This window comes from Rhipicephalus sanguineus, chromosome 3 (genome assembly GCF_013339695.2).
Source record: "Rhipicephalus sanguineus isolate Rsan-2018 chromosome 3, BIME_Rsan_1.4, whole genome shotgun sequence".
NCBI lineage: Eukaryota > Metazoa > Arthropoda > Arachnida > Ixodida > Ixodidae > Rhipicephalus > Rhipicephalus sanguineus.
The window spans coordinates 143,607,054-143,630,736 of NC_051178.1; the positions used below are offsets into that span (position 1 = coordinate 143,607,054).

A 23,683-nucleotide genomic window follows, 5' to 3' on the forward strand; every position below is an offset into this window, starting at 1 on the left:
AAGTTCCGGCATGAAAGGGGTAAATTGCTGCTATATGGTCAAATCTTAATAGGGCACATCCAGACCAACCCTACTATGCCATATCACGAGTGTCACAAGATAGCTTAAGATGCTCATTATAAACTAATAGCAAATATGTTCAGAAATTATTTCGTCTTAGCTTCATTACTTGAATTTTAAAGGGGTCATGAACCACTTTTCCAAGTAATGATCTAATGACCTCAGTATCGGAGTTTACTGCCTCCCGAATCGATTGCCGCAAAAATTTCTCGAATCCGTCAAGAATCAACGGAGTTACGGGGGTTTGGCGCACGCTCTCAGCGCTTTCTCTCTTTTCTCGAGCCGACGAGCGCACTGGAAACTACACAGGGAGGGATGGCACGGTGGAAAGAAGTTACGTCAGCGCGCGTCGTGAAACGCGATGGCTCTCCCGCTGTGATTCGCGTACGCGAGTGTGGCTACAGTGTAAAGTTAGCAGACTGAGGAGTGCGGCGCCGACAAGTGGCGGCACCCCGTGGCAAGAAGCGCATCTGATCTGAACGCCGCTCTCGATTTATGTCGGCTATCGGCCAATGAGGATGCTATGACTTTTGCGACGCGGAGAAGCAGATACGCGACGTCAACCGGTAGGCGCTCCGCCCACCGACGAGCGAGAACCGGCCTCTGTTTGAAAAGAGGGCGCCTGAGAAAACAGCAACTTCGCGCTCCGCTTGCAGCCTTTACGCGGCGCGCACGACTGCAATATTTGGCTGAGCGGTTCATAGCCGTGTCGGCTTTCCGCAGGATGTGTTTTTTCAACAAGCCCAAGGGGTGCTTCATGACCCATTTAACTTAGATTATAGTAATCAAGAACATTGATGACTGGTTTCCCGAAATGCAAATGACCTACATTGTTGCAGATTACAATAAAGCCTACATACTTTCATTCTATACATCCTTATGCATGGACATGCAAAACAATATTTTTTTTGCACATGTAGCAAAAATAGCATGGGATAAAACAAGAAAAGCTCACTGTGTTTCTAAACATGCTTATTACCATTGCAGCTGATCAATTTGCCATGTAATATGAGCAGAATTTGGACCAGTCTTTTCATACGAAGTGTGCTGTGTAGTTAATACACTCAAAGCCCTAGCAAGCTTCCTCCTCCTATCTGGCTTACTTTGAAAAAAAAAAATGCAATGACAACATTTAGCTTCCGCTGTTTTTGTTTCGCACATTCTTTTGATTCTTCTCTGGTTGCTCTGAGTAATCGACTCCCAAGCTGGAAGAACACACAATGCCTAAAGAACCTCTTCAAAGCCTTTGCTGAACTATGACATCGCTAGACACTGTCATCTCCGCAACAGCACATGAAACAAATTCTACTACTTTGGGGCACAGCAACCAAATCCGAGTGTTTAAGAATCCTGCTGCATTTTTTGGTGCATGAGATTTTGCATGTCAGCCTCTATTATGTAGGAAGCATGACCTTTACTGAGCACTGGCGAAAAGCAGAGAACGAGGTCGCACAAACATAGCCAGGGCTAGCGCTTGCTTGTTGTCATGACAGGAATGCTAACCATATTGTCAAAACATGTTTCAATAAAACCTGCTTATATTGAACATCTAATTATTCGTTTTGTACAAATGTACTCGCCATGGCCAGACAAACTGGCACACAAGATTTTTTTTTCTTTGCTCAAGTTTTCCTTGACAATGAAAGATGTTTGAACTCTGCTCAGCGAAACTACCAGATATAAGTGTGAACGTTCAAGTAAAAAAGAAATAATCAGCATTTATTTCTTCATAAATAAGCATAAAAAGCAGACATTAGAGGCATTGAGATCCAATACCTTTAGCTCTAAATATAACACAAATGATTCGGGACACACAGGAGTGATTCCATTAGGCCAAAACATTTAATGCAGGGACACATGTCACTTTTTGCAATTTATTGAGCAAAAGAAAGTAGACAGCCAAGCTCAACATTCTGTCTCCCTTTGTTTGGAATCTTCGTTTCTTCCAGAAGCTGACTTCGTTCCAATAAGTGCCATGGGTGCCAAGTGGGTGCGCCATATATGCCACAATGCACTTCGATAAGTTTGCACGAAGTACATTGCTTCCTAGCAATGTATTTGCAGCACTAGCCTGCTGCTGAGCACTGCAAAGAATGCTTCTGGCCCTGTATTCATAAACAAATGTTTTTTACCTTTGACAACACATGCCAGTAATCATGATGTTAAATACATATATTATTAAAAGTAACAGGCCGACTGCAAACATAAACAAAAGGCTTTGTTATTTTGGCTCCTCGTGTTGTCGCCTGATTGCCCCCTACATGACTCATACGGAACGCCAAGTGTGCCAGTTTGGAGAAACGGTTTACTCTTTCCAAAAGCGTCACAGTCAAAGATTCGATTTGAGACACGAAAATAAAGAAATACTAGTCCGCAAAATAATAGGCCCTTGTAGGTCCTTTACTGTTTGAGAGGGGCACAACTAGCAAAAAAAATCTGAAGTATTGTCAGCTAATGATGCTCGTGATCATTAATTCAAACTTCAAGAAACTCGATTAAATTGCCGAGCAGCTGAAATTTGTTCATTTCCCTATACAAATCATTCTACACTGATTTCTTTTTCTTCTTTTCAGCAGTTATAAAACATTGCTTACTCCAGATAGCTAATATTCAATGGCACAGTGAGCAAGCACCTCGTACATGGACTTCACTTCACCTTAGAAAGGATTAAATGAAGACAAGACAGAAAAATAAGAAAGACAGGGACAGTGAAACCAGAAGATGACGACAAAAGCATACGTCGTGCAACACTACGTTGTAGCACCCGACAACATTAGATGTGGCCATTGGCTAATGGACAGTATGTGGCCTGTGACACTCCTGCGCATAAGAAAAAAAAAACACATTGGTGCAGAAGTCCTCCACCCCGTAGCAAAATCCACAGCACGAATGAAATACCAATGGAAGACCACACAACATGCAGCCTCTTGTAAGCACTTTGTGCGATGTGTGGTAGAGGGGAGCCCCGTGGACAGGGTTCACAAGGCTGCAATATGCAACACCTATTCCCGACATCATTATGCCTTGGTCACTTCCTGCTGCTCGAACTTTGGATAAACGGAGCAAACGTGTTCCCAGGTGATCTTTCCACGTACGAGGTCATGGACCAAAGGAGCAAGGTCTTCAAGCTGCATGAGAAATCAAACGCACGTCAGTACAACACACCTGTTGCTCTCGTGGGAGCCACAATTATAGGTTTTTATATAGGGTTTTGATAGGGCCAAAAGAAAGATTTGATTATGAAGTTGTAGCTTCAGACGGGTCTCCTTGATTGCACTGACTAGTCAGAGTGCTTTAACGCACACCTAAATCTGAATGCACAAGCGTTCTTGAACTTTGCCCCCATTAAAATGCAGCTGTCACAGCCGAGATCAAACTCACAACTACTTCAGGCTTCTCGGCATGATACCACAGCCACTAAGCTGCCATGGCTGGTCACCTAAGTGACGTCCCTATGCAATTGCAGGTCCATACATAGCTGTGACTATCATAATGCGTGTTTTGTCTAACGCTATGTTTAATAACCACACTTGCTTGCGTTGTTAGCAAAATAATACTACACTACTAGTAGTATTAAAGGTTTTAAACACACGGCCACCGTCGTTGTGGAACATAGCTTTAAACAAAACAAAGCATTGATTGTGACCTCTGTATGAAACCAAGTGAGCTATTAAAGGGACACTAAAGGCAAATATTAAGTCGACGTTGATTGTTGAAATAGTGGTCCAGAAACCTCGTAGTGCTACTTTTATGCCAAGGAAGTGCTTATTTTGAAATAAAGTCACGTTTTAGTGGACCGCATCGCATTAGCGCACTTCAAATCACCCGCCTGAAATCAGACTTTCATACGTCACTGCTGCCGTGCCCAACGTTGCCCGCCTTTACTGCGCGGCCGCCGACACTAGTAGCAGCAGAGCGAAAGTAGCGGGACCCACAGCAGCAACAACGGCCATCGAAGCCATCGAAGCTTGCCGCAATCGCCGCAATGGATGTGGACGGAGAACTTGACAACGAGACATTGGCTCGCGACGCTGGGCTCCAATTCAGCGACTTGAGCCCCGATGAACGCGGTATGCTGCTGAGGGCTCGTAGTGCCGGCGTCATTGCATGCGGCATTTTGTCGAACTTTCTGTCAGAGTGGCTTTCACGAGCGTGCAAAACACACCCGGCAGTACGCGATCCCGAAACTACCACTGACACGTGACCGCGTCAGCGAAGCAGGGCGCCGGGCGAAGCGCAGTTCGGTGAAAACGGAACCTTTGAACCACGCGCGCCGTTCTCCATGGTAACGCCACAGAGGTTCTTTTTTCCATGAATCAAACGGAAACGAACAAACAGCATTTTATTAAGTCTTTTGATGCACAGAAGTTTCTTTTTTTATTGCTGCTAGTTTGATTACTAGTGATTTATTGTAGGCAGACTCTCATACGTCATCGGGATCACTTCGAAAATGTCCCACTCGTGGCGCTCATCATGTGATACATTTAGCTTAATTTCTCGGTAAGTAGGGCACTGCTGTTGATAATATTGCTGTTTCAGAAGTTGTCATACATTGAGCTTTCACTCTGACATAAATTGTTATTTGCCTTTAGTGTCCCTTTAATGTTACAGGCTAAGACGTTCTTTAAAAAGAGAAGCAACCATAGAGTATTAAACACTCATGGTCTCCTTTTATACCATTTGGCCAACTTACAGGGCATCGAACTTGCAGCATGGTGTCTCGTTCACGCAGGGTAGCTGTGTGCGGTTGCCGCAAAGTGTCGAAGTCCACCGTGATGCCGTATGGGACTGCAACTTCATCAGTGCGTGCATAGCGACGGCCTATTGATCCACTGCTATCGTCAATCTTGTGTGCCACATCGTGCTGCGTCAGTGCGGATGCTGCACAAAAGGAGAGAAATCGTTGAATGACACAAAACGGGGCCCGCCTACCTATTGCAGATCAGTTGGATTTTACAGCCAAAGGAGTGAGCAAAACAGACGGGGTTAAATGTGGCTGAAGTAGGCTGCCTAGAAATTAATGACGTACTGGGACATCCCAAAGCTTCTAGAGATGGTTCAGTGATGGAAAGAGATGCATCTTCCAATGTACTTGTGAACAATGTACTCTTCGAAAATGAAAGGTCAGATAAGGTCACAGGTCGGCAAACTCACTCATGAGTCAACTCACTCAAGCTCACTCAGACTCAGATCGGGTCGTGAGTCTGAGTGAGCCGGGTGAGTAATATTTTGGCGAGATTGAGTCCGAGTGAGTCCGGTTGAAGGAAATTTTAGTGAGTCTGAGTCCGAGTGAGTCCAGTTGAGGAAAATATTAGTGAATCTGAGTCCGAGTGAGTCTGAAGCTCAAGATATATTTCTTGAGTGAGTCCGAGTGAGCTCCCCCTTCTTTTGCCGACTTAGGGTCCTGCCTACTCATCTTCAGCATTACTATATCAGCCTTATACTGGCGTGCGTTTGTAGTAAAGATTATTGTTATTAGAGCTGTGGGAATAGCAAAATTTTGGGTGCGAAGCGAATTCGAATAATAAAGATTGAGTGCGAATCGAATCGAATAATTTCGAATAATTTTCGAATATTTCTCAAACATTTTTCGAATAATTCGAAGTGAAATTACAGAAAAAGTTGCAGTGAATCCCTAAGTATGTTCTTGTAAGATAGCAACATGAAAGTGTTTCTTTTCGCGAGGTTGATGAAGCGCTGGTGGGGTCATATTTCATAGTTGTCTTTCTTATCAAGAATGAGGCAATGTAGAGGCCGAATTGTATTTATGTACATGATTTGGTGCAACCAAAGTGTTGCCGACAACACTTTACACGTGATAGGCAGAGATGCCATTTCCTCAGCCTCTCCTTCTCTTTCAACTTCTGTGGAAGGCCAACTGATGTGGCAGACAAGGGTGTGCTCCCTTCAAGTCCGGAGTTCCAAATCTGCCTCATAGACGTCGATATATAAGAACATCTGAAATTTTGGATGCTAAAAAGCTTCGGCGTCCGATTTTTCAGACTTCCTGCCCAAATTTCAGGTCCAAAACAGCATTAATTGAGTCCCCAACTCTGCCACATCTTTCATCTCCATATTGGAACCAGCGTTTTATTGAGTTAATACATTTGCGACCGTAGCGGAGCTTGAAAGGCAGCTTTGCCGCAATACGGGGGTGTGATGAGGTGAAGCATATTGAAAATCTAGGGACCACTTCCAAACGGACGTTGACTGCCTCTTGGCTAAGTTCGACCGTAACGGACCTTGAAAGGCAGCTTTGCCGCAATACGCGGGTGTGATGAGGTGAAGCATATTAAAAATCTAGGGACCACTTCCAAACGGACGTTGACTGTCTCTTGGCCAAGTTCGACCGTAACGGACCTTGAAAGGCAGCTTTGCCGCAATACGGGGGTGTGAGGAGGTGAAGCATATTGAAAATCTAGGGACCACTTCCAACCGGACTTCGTCTCTTGGCTAAGTTCGACCGTAACGGAGCTTGAAAGGCAGCTTTGCCGCAATACGACAGTGTAATGAGGTGAAGCATATTAAAAATGTGAAGGGGTAACTTTCAATCGGACGTTGACTGCATTTGTCTTTGGGAAGTTCGAATAGTTCGAATAGTAAAATTTCAGTGCGAATCGAATCGAATAGCAAGCACTATTCGAAAAATATTTGAAATTTCGAATATTCGCACACCCCTAATTCTTATACTATATATCTATCCCAGCACACTAGCATTCATGCGCCACCTCAATATTTATTGGTCAGAGGCGCGGTTAGGAGAAAGGGTTCCATGACCTCCCCCAGCAAACTCTTTCATGGGAAGTTCTTGATAAAAATATCTCGTGTGAGTCGTGTATTTCATAAAAATGTCCGTACTGGATTGAAACCACTGAAAACTCATATTTGAATGTACAAGATCAAAAGGCGCATTGTAGTGCACCGATTATGTCAGATATTGGCATTTAAGAGCATTGACACCAAGATCGAAAAAAGCTTATTTTACGCCAACGGACTCATGAGTCGACTTACTCAGGCTCACTCAGACTCGGGTGAAGCCGTGAGTCTGAGTGAGTCCGGCTGAGTAACACGTTGGTGAGTTTGAGTTTGAGTGAGTCCGGTTGAGAAAAAGTTTAGCTAGAGTCTGAGTCTGAGCGAGTCCGGTTGAGGAAAATTTTGGTGAGTCTGAGTCCGAGTGAGCCCTCAGAGCAAAATATATTTGTTGAGTGAGTCTGAGTGAGCTCCAATTTTTTTGCCGACCTATGGACAAGGTGTTCCAATGAGTAAAACCACTAAGTGAGAGAACAGAACAGTCACATTTCGTTGCGTAAACTTGGTGTTGCGCTTTTTAAAACCAGTGTAAGGCAGCTTTTTATAGCAAGTGAATGAGATTTTAAGTTAAAATTTCTTACCTACAGCTTCTAGAATTTAGCTTGCCCCCTCATTTGCAATAAACTTCATTCCTATAAGTCCAGTGGTTGTTTAATTAGAAGCTTTCTGCATTTTACGTACATATTTAAATAAGATATTGAAGATGGCGCTGTGCTGAAGTTCCTTTTAAGGAGAAACAGTGCATTAGCTAGCAGCCATAGAAATGAAAAAATTTGGTGTTTTTTCAGACCATTGAGCAAACAAGCACCTTCCCAAAGGCGCGACGACTCAGCAACAGAGCTCGGAATTCAATAGTACTATCTGCAATTGCACTGCGTGGCATGCAAGGCATATGACTCAAGATTAATTTCAGCTGTTTGAAATTCTTCAGTGCCATCAAAATCTCAATTCATGGGTATTTCTATGTACCAATCAATCAAAACGAGATCACTGTGGCCAGGAACTAGACCAGCAGTCTTTCACTAAGCAGTTGAATGTCTACACAAAGTGACTATCTGAAATAATAAGCTGAATGAAATACACCCTGAAAACTTACAGATTTGTTGCACAAACTTGGCAAAGTCTGGATTGTTGCTGAGCGGAAGAACGGAGCACTTGAGTGGTGCAACCGCAGCGGGCAAGGAGAAGTACTGCAGAGTAATAAGAAAAAAAAAAATCCCAAAGTGTACTTGTAATCGTGTAACGAACTACCATCTTCTGAGCAACAGCTAAACACAAACACAGAATCTACTTTCAGGATTGTAGAACTCATGTATATATACACTGAAACCTCGATATAACAAACACGGATATAACGAAATATCAGTTATAACGAAGTCAATGAAAAATAGTCTTGCAATACATACAGTGTTAGGAATGTACATTTATAACGAATTTTCGGATATAATTATTTTCGTGTAAGATGTAACTGCGTTATAATGAGGTTTGAGTGTATATATAAAAAAAAAAATGCAGCAATGTTTCATCTGAAACCTTCCGAATATTGATCGTTACAGGGGTGTGTGAATGGTACCGGAATGTGTATCCCACAAACAATGTAGAACGAATAGGGGATATTCATAATGCTTGGTGCTCTGGCTACACTGGGCGCGTCCGCCATTTTTTGTTGGGCGCCGTTGTGGAATTGCCTGCTAGCGTCTCCATAAGGAGAGGCCACGGAGAGGCTGAGCCGCAGTCGCTGGCGGAGCTTTCGGACCACGAAAATACGGCCGTTTCTTTCGTCGTCCAGCGCCGAATGGTCAGTGAACCTCACTGTACTGCCACAAATCGACGGGAACGCAATATCGGAGCTCTGCGCGCTTCAAGACTCATCCGGATGGCAGCTGCACGAGGCGCATCGCTTCGCAAAGCCGAACTGCTGTTCTCTAGTGGCGTGTGCTTCCGATCTGAGGTAAGCGGTCAAGAAAAGTGTTCATTGCAGAGATGTGACTCTCAAACTTCTTAGATAACCTTGCACAGCAATACATCTACATTGTATTCCCCACTGCGATTATAAACACGCGTTAGATATCGAAACCACGTTGTTTCTGCACGACCTGTGCAACGCTGTGCTGCGTTATTCGACTCATTTCTTTAGACACATGTATCTCTACACCCTTCGCAATAGCATGTGTCGTAGTTTTTCAAAATGAACAAAGCATGGACATGTGCAGAGCGGTGCGCCGCAAACGAAACAAAAATACTGATCGCAGCGTTTGAACTGTGCACAGAGAGAGCGGCCCGAGTAAGGCTGTTTTAATGCACACTGGTTGTTTATAATGCCTTGTGGTCGTAATCTATCGCGCCGATTTAGTACTGTCGTTCTGGTTTTCTTGAAAGCTATACGTGTGCATTCACTGACATATCTTTTTAAAATATTGCACTCTTTGCTTTTGCATGCCACGGAGGCGTGCATTATCGCGCGCCGCGTGATATTGCCAACAGCGTACAAGCATACAAGTGTCCGCGGTCCGCAGAAAGGTGAGCACGATGATCTGCCCGATCCACCTAGATCTACCGAACAAACAGCTCCATCTGTACTATGGCTCTGTGTTCGCAGCGCATGCTAACCGAAGGAAGCAAAAGTAAAATAAAAGCTGAGGGATAAGGTGGTGTAAAGCGAAGGGCAGACGCGGTGTGCGGACTATGTACTTCGGCGAACACTGCCTTGCGAAGCTTGCAAGGCGATGGCTGTGTGGATCTTTGCAATCGGGTCTCGAGTGGCGGCACTGATTTACCGCGGACGCGCGCAGCAGCGTCTGTGGCACTGCCTACACACGTTTATATATACGTAAATCATTGCTTTCGTCGATCTGCAACACCAATAAGCTAATGTTGGTCAATTATGCTCTCTCGTGCACGTGCGACGTCGGCCGTCTATTTTAAAATGCATATATCGTAACATATTGTTCTGTAAGTGTAGCTTATGTTGCAGGCGAGCAACTAAATTGAACGGAGAAATAAGAACTGAGGTTGAAGAGCGCTTTGGCGTGCGCCGGTCATTTCCTAACATAAACACAGTGCCGATCTTGTTGACGAAACAAGTTCGCGTCGGTATATCATTTTTCTTCGTTCATTTAACTGATAAATTCCATTAAAATTAATGCTACCTTGTTCCTGGCATTGTCAGGGCTCTGTCGTTGCCTGAACAGCGCACGAAGCATTGGGAACTCATCGCAGAACGAAGATAAATAATCAGCAACAAGCACCTGAAAGGCTGCGATATGCGACTGGTTTCGTTTTCGCGCCCAACAAAACATGGCGGATCGAGCTTACTGGATTGTGGACAGATGGCGCTGTACATTTTGAATATCCCCTATTCCAGGTGAATACTATACAATGTGTGCGCTAAGAGCCAAAGGGTTGGCAATAAAAGAAACATACAGGTTAATGCTACTGGTGCATTCATCGAGAAGTTTGGGCAAATACGTTAGATTCAGCAAGTCCCAGGCACACATGTAACTAATTATCATAGCCGCACTGAAACAGATGCTGCTTACAAATTTTGTACAGTATCTAAGTACAACGGAACATACAGTTAAATTCACACAGTTAGAGACAACAGGTTGAGATTGTCGAAGAGAGCTCGTTGAATCAACGAACACTACAATTAGTCCCAGATGCAAGCAGCAATATAGTAGCATGCGACCTTCAGGAGATGCACACTCCGGCCAGAAATTGGTGGGTTGCTGACACTACAGAAAACACAGCGGTAAGGGTCAACGCACCGTCCTTTGCTCATCTCCTTCCCGGACTCGGAAACTGTGCTCGAAGACAGCGTACATGATTCTTCCAATGCCAAATGACGGTTCAATCACACCAGGCACCAACTCATCCACTGCAAAAGGGAGGAAGGGGTGTTCGTTACAAAATGTTAAGTCATAAAGTTCAGACATTGCCACACCCAACACACAGCTAACATGCTATTGCGTACACTTTTCTCCAAGACATGTTTACACATATACTATTAATGGGACACAAGAAAGGATAGCTAAATTAGCTTGGACAGATAAAGTGTTAGATATCTAAAAGTGACATTCGCATGACTTTTGCAGTAATATGTTGCTTACTAGAAGAGAAGATGAGGAGGCTTTAAATTTTATTCTTCGCGTTTCCCACAAAAGCCAAGCCCTGATGTTGAGTGACATCACACGTTTCAAAGTATTTATTCGTATTTGGACTATTGTGGCTCAAGAGCTGATGTTAAAGACTGTTAAGTTTAGTCGTTGGCATTCTTAGAATACAGTGCAGAATATCTTAAATAAATAGTCAAAATAAGTGCCATAAAAGTACATGCCATATAAGCATGTGCTGTAACTGTAAGCTTTTGTGGGAAATTGAAGGCGGAGTCACCACCCATCTTTCATTTTGTTTGATGCTTATCAAGCTCCCTTTAATGGTAAAATTAACAGCAGAACAGTACTGTAAGACCAGTTTAATAATATAGCTGATATTGTTTTTATCATTTTTGGCCCTTTAATGAGTCGCCACATGTTTGAAACTTTATCATGCATGCATGTCTCGGCAATCAGAGTGAGTGCATGTCAAGGAAAAAGAAGTGACTAGAGTGTCACACGGCCACCACCGAACTCCGTTTATCTCTGTTCCCCATTGAACTCCTTAATGGTGCTTAACCAGAATGGAGTTGTGGCCGTGCTACATGGCCCGGTGCAAGCTTTCGACGGTTGCCGCATGGGGCAGAAACAGCGCTGCTGCGCTCGTCGAAACGTCCAATTTTTTGCCTGTGCAGTTGCCTTTAAAACAACAAACACGTGTTTTTGTGTGTTGATGAAGTGCTCGGAATCATCATTGCTGTCACAGGGCTTGTGCATGCGCCTCACACGTGCAAAAATGAATATGGCGCGACGCTTCACAGTGGCGGCTTGGCGAGGCATTGGTGTGGAGAGTACAAGCGCTGATGTCCGAAAAAATACAACTAAAACTTACACTACGGGGCGTGAAATGCTACGCAAAAAAAGAGCATAGTTATTAAAATTATAATTGAGCTCATTAGGACGATTTTGCTAGTGCGGTTTTCAGCGTAGCAGTAGCTGGCTGGGAACGACAGTATACACCATCGAGCCGAAACGGTCATTACCGAACTCCCTCCACCAAAAGCTCCATTTAACTTCCTCAGCGAAATGGTGACCGTGTGACATGAACCCCATCTCCCTCGAGGAAAAGACGAGGGAGTTAAACGGAGTTCACGGGTGCCCGTGTGACAGGGGTATTATAAGGTAGCCATTGATGAACGCACCATGCACAGTCTTCTGGTAACGCTTCACTTGAACCATGTCCTTAGTGATCTTCACTTTCGAGTCACCCACTGCCACTTCGGACTCCCTGCATGGCAAGAAAGTGACTGTCACAACGTTTGCAAAGAACATGAGGCCGCTGTAAATGATCGACAGCCACTGAACAAGCAATGTCTAGGCAGGTATCAACTTTCGGCAAGAGACATCATCCGAGCCCTGACAAGAACAAGTCCTCTTTTCAATATTTTGGCTTCAGCCTGTCAGTATTGCGCGATTAGTCTCATAAAGTGAAAAACAGCTAAAGCAGTGATTAAGCAAACCAGGAAGCAATAAGCATTTGAGACTACTGTTGTCACCATCGTCTCACCACTGTTGCTTAGTTTGAAGTTTGAAGCTTATTCAATATTTAGTACATATACAGAATATAAACATTTTAGTACAGAAAAAGGTCCCATAGTGTAAACACTGTAGGGGGACCTTATTATAATGGTAGAAAAAAATAACACTACTTCACAGCAGAAATGAAAATGGCAGAATATACATAGTATGAAGTATTCATAGTACAAAACAGCGATGCGAACAGGAATATAACGTAAAACATAAACGAATAGGAAACTGTAACATAATAAAAAAGCAAACACAAAACTAAAAAAAAACAGAAATATAATGTAAAACATAAAAGGATAAGCGTAGGGAACTGTAACATAATAAGAAGCAAACACAATTATAACGACAGAATTGAAGTTGTTTGAAGAACATTCAATAAATGGTACTATTGATAAAATATGAATTTGCGAAGCTGATGTTTGAATAACGAAACGGAAAAAGCACACTTAATATTATACGGCAAAGAATTCCAAAGCTTGATTAGAACAAAAGCTAGTCTTTGAGAACCATAGTTAGTTCGTACCTTAGGAAGTAAAAAGTTGTTATTTGAGGAAAAACGGGTAATGTTCGAATTAGAAAGGTTTTGGATGAGGATGAGAATAAATTTTAGAAGGCTGTGGTCCTTAACTACTCGATAAGCAAACATGTATACATTAAATTTGTTCAGGTTGTCAATATTAAGCAGGTTTAGTTCATGGTACAAATTAGTAACATTGGAGCGTCGGCTGCTCCAGGTGAGAATGCGAATGGCTTGATTTTGTACATGTTGGAGTGAAGATAGATGACAGTTATATGTTTGACTCCATGAAGCAATGCAATAGTTAAGATGACTGTGAATGAATGCATAATATAAAGTGATCAAAGTAGTCAAATCAAAATAACATCTATCTTTTCGTAATATCCTAATACCATAAGATGTTTTCCGCTGCAGTTCTTGAATATGTAAGTTGAATTTTAACCGGGAATCGAGTTTAATTCCAAGGAAAGAACAATGATCTGATAGGTGGATGGGATACGAGTCGATAAAAAGCGGAGGAACTTGGGCGTTATTTATTGTCCTGGAATTAAAAATTAAAAACTTAGTTTTGGAGGGATTTATCAAAAGTCTATTTTTAGTACACCATGCACTAACGTTAAGAAGCTCAACATTAAGGGTTGTTATTAGGTTGCTCATTGAATTACTTAGAAATAGGAGGGTCGTGTCATCAGCATATAAAATGCATTCAGTTGATGTGGTTAGACATTGCGGGAGATCGTTAATGTAGAGTAGAAATAACAGTGGGCCCAGAATTGAGCACTGTGGAACACCAACATTAATTATTTTTTTTAGTGGAATGGATGCCAGAGATGGATACTAATTGCTCTCTATCAGATAAGTAACTGCGAAAAAGATGGAGAGAGTTGCCAGCAATGCTATAAGATGAAAGTTTGGAGAACAAAATGTTATGATTTAGTGTATCAAACGTTTTAGTAAAATCTTAAAAAAACAGAACCAATGAAGTTACCCCTGTCAATTTCTTGTTTGCATTTTTCTGTAAAGTAAATGAGGGCTAAATTAGTCGAATATCCTTGTCCAAAGCCAAACTGATTCGGATGAAACAGGTGAAATTTAGTGAGGTAGCTGGACAGTCGAACATGTATTAATTTTTCAATTACCTTGCTAAAAAAGGGAAGAATGGATATAGGTCTGTAGTTAGATATTAAGCATCTGTCACCTTTTTTAAATACTGGGATTACCTTACTTATTTTCAACTCACGGGGAAATGTGCCAGACTCGAAAATTAGATTAATTATGTAGGCGAGCACATCTGCAATCACATCAGCAACCATTTTCACAAAGTACTACTTCAAATTCCGATCTTTCCATGAACCTCCGTCATGTGAGGACTTTGACCAGCACTGCACAAAAAGAAGCTTATGTAACTTCTCAAAACAGCATTAAAATGTGCCTTCTCATTGGTTTACTAACAGGTGACAGAAAAACACATCATTTAGTACAAGCAGTACTGGAGGAGGGCTTTGAAGAATAGGTTAGATTTTTTTTTTCAAACAAAGCCTTGACAATACAATAAAATTGAGCATCATGGCTGTACAGCTGGAATTAACTGCATGCTACAACAATGTGTTAGGTAAAGACTGCATGAGGGAATTTATCACGCTAGAGCTTCCAGAGATGCTGTAGGAACCAAGCAGGGCTATTTAAAGGGCACATAGGTGTAATTGGCATTGAAGAGCACTTTAGCTAATAATTAGGGGTGTGCGAATATTCGAAATTTCGAATATTTTTCGAATAGTGTTTGCTATTCGATTCGATTCGTACTGGAATTTTATTATTCGAACTATTCGAACTTCCCAAAAACAAATACAGTCAACGTCCAACTGAAAGTGCCCCCTTCAGATTTTCAATATGCTTCACCTCATTACACTCACGTAGTGCGGCAAAGCTGCCTTTCAAGCTCCGTTACAGTCGAACATAGCCAAGACAGTCAACGTCCGCTTGAAAGTGACCCCTTGAAATTTTCAATATGCTTCACCTCATTACACTCTCGTATTGCGGCAAAGCTGCCTTTCAAGCGCCGTTACGGTCGAACTTTGCCAAGACACAGTCAACAACCGATTGGAAGTGGTCCCCAAATTTTTCAATATGCTTCACCTCATCACACTCCGGTATTGCGGCAAAGCTGCCTTTCAAGCTCCGCTACGGTCGCAAATGTATTACCTCAAGAAAACGCTGGTTCCAACGTGGAGATGAAAGGTCTGGCAGAGTTGGGGGCTGAATTAATGCTGTTTTGGGCCTGATATTTGGGCAGGAAGTCCAAAAAATCAGACGCCGAAGCTTTTTAGCATCCAAAATTTCAGATGTTCTTATATATCAGCGTCTATGAGGCAGATTTGGAACTCCGGACTTGAAGGGAGCACACCCTTGTCCGCCACATCAGTTGGGCTTCCACAGAAGTTGAAAGAGGAGGAGAGGCTGAGGTAATGGCACCTTTGCCTATCACATGTAAAGTGTTGTCGGCAACACTTTGTTTGCACCAAATCATGTACATAAATAGAATTCGGCCGCTACATTGCCTCATTCTTGATAAGACAACTATGAAACACCACCCCGCCAGTGCTTCATCAACCTAGCACAGGCACGTAGCCAGGATTTTTTTTCGGGGGGGGCCCAAGGCCTAACTGTCCGAAAAAAAGTATTTCCATGGCAAAAATAAAACAAAAGTTTCCCGGGAGTATAGAAGGCCGGACGAATTTCGGGGGGGGGGGGGGGGCCCGGGCCCCCCGGGCCCCCCCCCCTTGCCTACGTGCCTGACCTAGCAAAAACACTTTGATGTTGCTATCTCTTAAGAGTATGCTTAGGGATCCTCTCTAACTTTTTTTCTGCAATTTCACTTCGAAGTATTCGAAAAATATTCTAGAAATATTCGAGAAATATTAGAAAAATATTCGAATTCGCTTCGCACCCAAACATTTGCTATTCGCACAGCTCTACTAATAATGATTATATGTGAACTCACATTAAAATGCATTGATATAGTATTAATTACTATAACTAGCTCCATCAGTAATAGGTCTTAATGAAGAATGTTTCTAGAATGAGCCCTTTCACTGTTGTCTGAAGAAGGCTGGAGTCAACAAAATTTTGCGATTTCATCATATGAGTAGCCGTCCTAACCCGTCTTGTTTTTTTATCTGCACTGATGTACCGGTAGGGCAAATTTAATAGTGGGCTGACATGGTTTCGTTGGGCACAATCTCGCAACATGTCACCACTAGTGTTGCTGTTCAGAGGGTACTATCCTGGTATTCCACTCTGAAACAGTTGTGTTAGAATGTAAATGCACTACTATAACTGGAAAAAACAAGCGTAAATAATTTGGGCACAGACACAAAGAACAGGTAAGTAGGACAAGCACTACTAGTCTTGCAGTTAGTATGCACATCTGAAGTAAACACATTAGCCAGTAAAAATCTTTATTACAGCTGAAAGTGAAAATTACCACAGCGCCGACAGCATCAAGGTCTACAACCTTCAACAATGATATGATATAATTCAGGATGAAAAGCTCACCCTTTCTCATTGAGATCCTTCTCCAGTAGGTCAACCTGCTGGGCAGAGAGTGCTGCTAGAGCATCTGAAACTGGCTTAGCCTCCTTCTTGAACTGCTTGCCAATGGCTGCCTTGTTTGGAAGGGCTTCCACCACGTCTACAGTCTTGTGCCGAGACCACGTTGTGAATCAAAGAAAAGAGCTACACGGAAGATGTACTATAATAATAACAACTGTGGGGGTTTAATGTTCCAAAACCATGATATGATTATGAGGGACGCCGTAGTGGAGGGCTTCATAAATTTTGAACAGCTGGGATTTTTTAACGTGCACCTAAATTAAGTATACACGAGCTCCAAGCATTTTCGAGCTCCAAGCAAAAATGAGGACGCCGTGACCAGGATTCGATCCCGCGACCTTCGGGTCAGCAGTCCAGCCCAGTAACCACTAGACTACTGTGGCCGGTACAGAATGCTTCAGAACGGTACAGAACGCCGGTACATAATGGTACAGAACGCTCCTTGAACGCTTCATGAAAATCGTGACACTAAGCTGCCCAAATAAGTAAACTATACTGACCGTCCTGATCACGTAAAGCCCTGCCTCCATAGGCATGCTGCGCAGGTGTACCCCTCCCACTATCAGTTGGACCTTTCACGTCATTTTTTAACGCATGCTTTTTGACGATTATGGCGACCAAGGACCTCTGATGTTGCTTTTAAAGGACTGTTTACTTCCCATCTTTACCCCAAAAAGCCGGGGACCTATGACAGGCCTTTGCTAGAAGCAAGTCATCGCCTCATTTTCAGTTTTGGATCTATTGCGGAGCTCGTTTTCTTTTTTTCGGACTCGATCAAGAGGCGGGGGAGGGGGGAGGTGCAGTGAAGCTTGCCATCCCCCCTCCCCCTAATGGAGAACTCTGTGCTATGCCTGCGACCTCATGAAAAACCCTTCCTCTTCACTTTTCGTGCATAAAGCTTTCAATCAATGCAAACTTACATGACCATGACACAGAAACTAAAGACATAAGGAGTAGTTGCCAAAGCTCAAAATGACATTAATATCTGACAGCCTGAGAAAGCACAAGAACACAAAGCCATGAAGAAATATCTATTATGAGGAGTGAAAAATATCTTCATGAGTGACTATTATTGCGATCAAGACAACCACTGGCTTTTAAACAATGACGTTATATTTTACTTCAACCGTGTTTCACATGGGCGAAACTTGGTGTAAAAAAGTACTAAGCTGTGCATGCGGAAAATAAAGGCGTTGCTGTTAGGACAACACACTATTTAGCAGCACTATCACATGATGGTAAAAGGATATTGGTTGTGGGAGTGGTTTCTCAGCCACAAGACGCACGCCTGTGGCCTTGGTGTGTTGGCTCAAGTCGTAACAGGAGCGGTCTGCACAGCCAACACATTCGACCCAACCCTGAAAAGAAGGACATAAAGGATATTAACATGCATGGAAAGGTAAAACGTGAAATAAGTAAGTTCACAGTTTTAATTGCACAGTCACACTAGCACATCATATCAAAAGCTGGAGCCACTCTAGAATAAGGCACGAAGTTCTATGGTTCAGCAAAGTTCAATGGTTTAGAAAAGGTCCCACAGTAACTTTACCACAAGTTTTCTTTGCACTTGAGTTTTCATGCCTGACTTGAATCAATTAATTAATCACTTAATGCTTGAATCACTCGCTTGAATCAATTAATCATTAATTGCTTAATGATACTTAGAAGAAATATTACATAAGGCAAAAAGCTGCTCTTGCTTGGAAATAAAGCTTTGTAAGCCAGAAAAAGATAATCAATAGCACACAGACATATTTATCTGTTCCAAATATTGATATATTTGGACTGAAGTGAATACCAGAGTGGCACAATACTTACCTGAGTATTATAAAATATTGAATATTTGCATAAGCCTAAAATACCCAATGGCCTCAAAGTTAAAGAGTCGGTGCCAAATAAATGGAAATGCAGTCAAAGATGGCAGGTGGAGCAAATATCAATAAGAAGAATTGCAGCAGCATGATGGTGTCAGTTCATTTAGGACAAGTGAAGATCACTGAGAGAAAGATCTGTCCTTCATGTCTATGCATTAGCTGATGATGGCCACGAAATTTAATGCACTGACTTCTTACAAGCTCAACTTTTCTATATGAACCATCTTCCAGCATCCCTCATTTATCAGGTTATATAGTACGGTTTCAACAGCCATGTGCAGTTCTTGTATAAAGTCAAACGCCTTTTTAACGAAATACTTGCGATCTCCAATAAAGTTCTTTGTTATACAGATCACGCCTTTCACAAGGTTGCGCACCGCAATGCTTCAAGCATAGCCGGGACATGGAGAATCCTTTGTTACACAGCTCATTTCAGTGTAAAGATGTTCACGGTAGAGGTGTTTAACCCTTTGAGGGTAGATTTTTTTTGCGAAATGCGTCCCCCCAGTGTGTATTTTTGTAATGCTGAATGAAATTTTCCAGACGAATCTATTTAGGAAAAAAATTGTCTCAAATTTTTTGGGTGACCGTGAAGTGACAAAAAAAATAATTTATGTTGTTACATACACATGGTTTATTAGTGAGTGACAGCAAGATAAATTCTAAAAAAAAACCCCAACGACTGTTAAAAAATTATGCGTTGAAATAAACGTCTGTGTAGTTCACCAACGTACAAAAATAAGTGCTTGAGGTGGCGTTAAGTGGAAACAAGAGGAGGGGAGGGGGGAGACAAGCCACTTTTGATCCAGTCAGCATCGTCTCGCCGTGCACGCTTTTGTGATGTCGCTCACTCATCAACATCAGAGTCTTAACTCGTAACTCCTCATATGATGGGCTGACATTTACTGAATCAGATTCTGATCTGGCAGTTGAGCAGCCATTCGGAGGAATCGCCACTAGACCCACTTGTGGCAAAGGAACCGGCACGCACTTCTATAGCACAAGCAAACTGCGCGGATGAGCGCACTGAACAAAACTGTCTAGTTGTGAGCGCATCTGGAAAGCAAAAACAAGTCCGAAACCTATAATAATCATGCATCCGGAAAGCAAGAACAAGTCCGAAACCTATAAAAATCATTCATCTTATCGCCAACGAGACGCAAGCGGTTTTTGTGAGTCCCCGAAACAGGAAACGCAACCACAGCGGCATCGTTTGTGTCAGTCAGCGCCTGCACGGAAACAGGCGTAATTGTGTACTGGGTAGCAATAAACGAGAGTAACAAATCGGTCACCTTTTGAAAGATTCTAAACCGGAGAGCCATCAGTTTTGCGGGTGCAACAAGCGGGAACCGGCCAAAGAATGAAACCGAAACTAGCCGGCGTACCGCGGTAGTAAAGCATATATATAGTGTATAAAACAAGCAAACAAACAAACAAACAAAAACTGAGAGACATCGGCACAAGAAAAAAATTCCATGTATTCCTGCAGTGTGGCAGCACACGCCAAGCAAGAGAAATAATCGAAAAAGGCGCATGTTTTAAACATATAGAAATGACGTACATGTAAGTACGTCTTTAACCATCTTGTGGCTGTTAGCGAATGATGTACATATATGTCTTTCACCCTCAGAGGGTTAACTGTATATACATATCCTCCTATAAAGGGTGAATAAAGATCGGCAGTTGTGCGTCAGTTGTAAAAACAGTTCTTTCAGAGCACTGCCAAAACCAAGAGAAAAGTACGCAAGACAGTCTTCACTGGCTTTACCTTTGCCAATGCCAACAGACTAGCAAGTTAAAGCACACTATGATTAACTTCTGCACATGCACACCTCGGCCTACCACTGCATCTCCTATGTAACTGTGCATGTGTGAGCTTCATCTGGTTTTCTACCGTCAACGTGGCTGCCCGTAGCAGTGATCTTAAAGGGCCCCTCACCAGGTTTGACAATTTTGAGCTAACGAGCGCAATGCATACACTGGCGTTCACGATCACGTCTGCCAAAATTTGCAACGCTACGCGCCGCGGAAGTGGGTCCAACTTCAAGGTGAACGCTGATTGCCCTTCCTCTCGCGGGCGCGCGCTTTAGAGAATGAGGGTATGACGTACATGAGAAAATGGCCCTACGTAGATGGTAGTGCTGTGACGTCGCTCCTCTACGTAGACGACTGTGCTCTGACGTCGCCAACAGTAGCACGTGACACTGCGATGATTATTTGACACGACATGTGTAGTTTGTGTAATTTGTTGCTTGAATAGATTAATAAAACTTGAGAGAAATAATGAGACACAGAAAGGGAATGTGTGCGTCTTTTTCATTTTTTTAGTGAATTGCTGCGAGATGCGGGGCTAATGTGCCTCCCTTACCCAAGCGTTCGTGTCCCGCGGTTAGCGCATCGAGCAGACGCCAGCCCTGGAAACGAAAGTAATGTTCTGGCGCGTTCGAGCACTCATTATGCTCGTTTATTCTACCGCGTCCAAGTAAAACGTTAATGCGGCACTGGCTCATGATACCGCCACTCTCGTGCCCGTACAAATGTCTCAACTTTCATGCCCGTCCCGCAGAAACAGGCAGTACACCACAGAGAACGCCGATAAAACGCCCACGGCCGCTACATAAAAACAAAGGTAGCGGCCGTGCAACGCCGCTCGCGTGCTCGGGCTGGCTCGGGCACGTCATACGCACGTGACCATGCATGCGCATGACGTGTTCATGCGTATGTGTCAAGTGAAGAGGGCAGGGAAGGGATATGGCTGAGGCTACACGGGGCGAGTGGCAAGGGTTTGAAACTCGCCTCCTCGCATCATGGTTTCGCGCCGCTACAAATTATTGTTTTTCTCAGCTCGTAATGAACCGATTTGAAAATTCTTGCGGCATACTGCTCTTCATTCGGCACACAACACTTCCAGCGTCTAACTAAAATTTGCTATGTGGCCTGGTGAGGGGCCCTTTAAAAAAAAGAAAGCATGCACAGTTGGCTTGGAAAGTCGCCCCACAGGAGCTGCAGCATTATGCGAAATCGCACATGTGCAGACGCCTAATCACAGTAGCAGGTGACGGAAGTGGATTATGGTAAGCTGTAACACTTTATTAAACAAAGGGTCCTATCAAAATCTTTAACAGAAAAAAAAAAGAGAGAGAGAGAGTCTGGCTGTCAAACAAAGCTTCAGATGCATCCGGTTGCCCCAATAAATAACACAGAAAATGGAAGAAAACTGCACTTACATAGGAAGTCTTGCATTCTGCATCCCAGCAGTCACAGGCATAGTGGGCCATCTCATTGCTCATGTGCTGTCGGAATCGCAGTCTTGCAGGGTCGACACCAACACGCTCCAGGAACAGCTGAATGCGTGCTAGGAAGTAGCCCAGGGTCTCATTGGCAACCAGGCCCTAAATACAAACGTGACTTGGGTTAGTCACACTTGACAAAGACACGGACACAAAGAAAACAATCGTGATGACGTAGACAGCCGTGGCAATTCTCGTACCTTCTCAACGGCATGCCCAATAGTGATCTTCTGTGCAGGCTGGCCATCCATCTGGTTGCACGCCGAGTAGAGGACCATCTCTAGGTTCTTCACAGATGCAAACTTGGGGTGTGCCTTGTCAGAGGGGTCCACAAAGTGCTCAATCTCAGCCATGGTGAACTCACTGTAAAGAATAGAGTGAAATTTTTGAAGAACATGACCAAGTTGTACTGTAGCATTCGTTCATAAATGCTGAAATATGCACTAAATTCTAGATGAACTGGTATTGTTTCTTGATGAGGATCGTATAGGCCTGTCCAAATAATTATTGGTGTTGTTTGCTTCGTCGTTGTGGATGTAAAGTTGTGCACATTGTACAGCCATCGAAACATGTAGCCCCACCAAAAATCCCGACATCCGTCTTGGCCAATTGGCATATGCTTGGTCTGACTTGTCACTCTTTAGCAATGAGATAAATCAGTGAACTCCAGAAGGGTGAGAAGGAGGTGCAGTAGTACTATCCACCAAATAAATTGGCTTACTCTGGCCAGATAAGACCAATTGCTCTGAGTGCACGACAGCTCAGACTCGGACAATATGCGGCGCACACAAGATAACATCGAAACAATGGCTTCCAAATAACCAACTAGTAGACAGCTATGCAGTGATTTACACTTTTATAGAACACTAAACGAACAAGGAAAAGAAAGAACGATGCTGACACAGCGCTAACTTCCAACATTTGTTTTATTTTTCAAAGTGGTACAAATATACAGTTGAATCCCGCTATAACAAACTCCGCTACAACAAAATTTCCGCCACAACGAATAATTTTCAATTCCCCATCAGCTACCTGTAGAAAACAATGCGAAAAATCTCATCACAACGAATACTTTTCCTGGGTACTTCCGCGGCAACAAAGTTTTTGCGAGTGCTACCACATAAGGAAAAGGAGCTTGCCTGGGATTGCTGCGACATTCCGCTAGCAACTCGACCATTTCTCGTTGGCGCGTGACTTCCACAGCCGTGTGGCAACATTACAAGACTCGTGTCTTCATCGGAGATGCACTTTCTGGCACCACACCCACATCCTGGTAAAATTTTCGCCATTGAGATGTATGGCGACAGAATGTCCATACACCATGATGCTGCCGGCAGCTTTGATGTGTGTGCAAGCCACGGTAGAATCGTTCAAGAACTCCCGCTATGTTTTTGGCGTAGCACTCAAAACAAAACTACTGCTCATCGTCACTTGCCCTGCGATCGTGAATGACAACCATGGCGTTATGACTTTCATTGCTTTGGCAATGTGTATTTTCACTAACGTTTCGTTTGGTGGACCAGACTTTCACTGTGTATTTTCACTAACGTTCGTCTGGTGGACCAGACTTTGACAAAGTCTGGTCCACCAAACGAAACGTTAGTGAAAATACACAGTGCCAAAGCAACGAAAGTCGTAGTCTCCTTCTTCATTCCTTATTCTACCGGGGTCTGCGTGATTCTTTTCCCACTACTATATATATATATATATACATATACACGAGGCGCGTTCAATAAAGATTTCCCCTGACCCACTTCCTGGAGACGGAGAGCAACGAAACTTTGCAGATTTATTAGTCCTTCTCTACATAGGTGCCACCAGGGACACAACTTTTCCCCC

General features: G+C 43.2%; 1 protein-coding gene across 1 annotated transcript; it reads right to left on the bottom strand.

Moving 5' to 3' along the window:
• Window positions 1–1,912: 1,912 nt before the first annotated feature.
• On the bottom strand, window positions 1,913–22,215 carry LOC119387338 (glycine--tRNA ligase). Its single transcript, XM_049413484.1, has 9 exons — window positions 22,045–22,215; window positions 21,782–21,946; window positions 17,926–18,038; window positions 16,624–16,764; window positions 12,167–12,252; window positions 10,638–10,747; window positions 7,967–8,060; window positions 4,754–4,941; window positions 1,913–3,188 (listed from the first exon to the last, which is right to left on the bottom strand). Exons 1-9 carry the CDS (start codon window positions 22,195–22,197, stop codon window positions 3,078–3,080), a joined length of 1,161 nt encoding a protein of 386 aa, XP_049269441.1. The 5' UTR covers window positions 22,198–22,215; the 3' UTR covers window positions 1,913–3,077.
• Window positions 22,216–23,683: the final 1,468 nt, after the last annotated feature.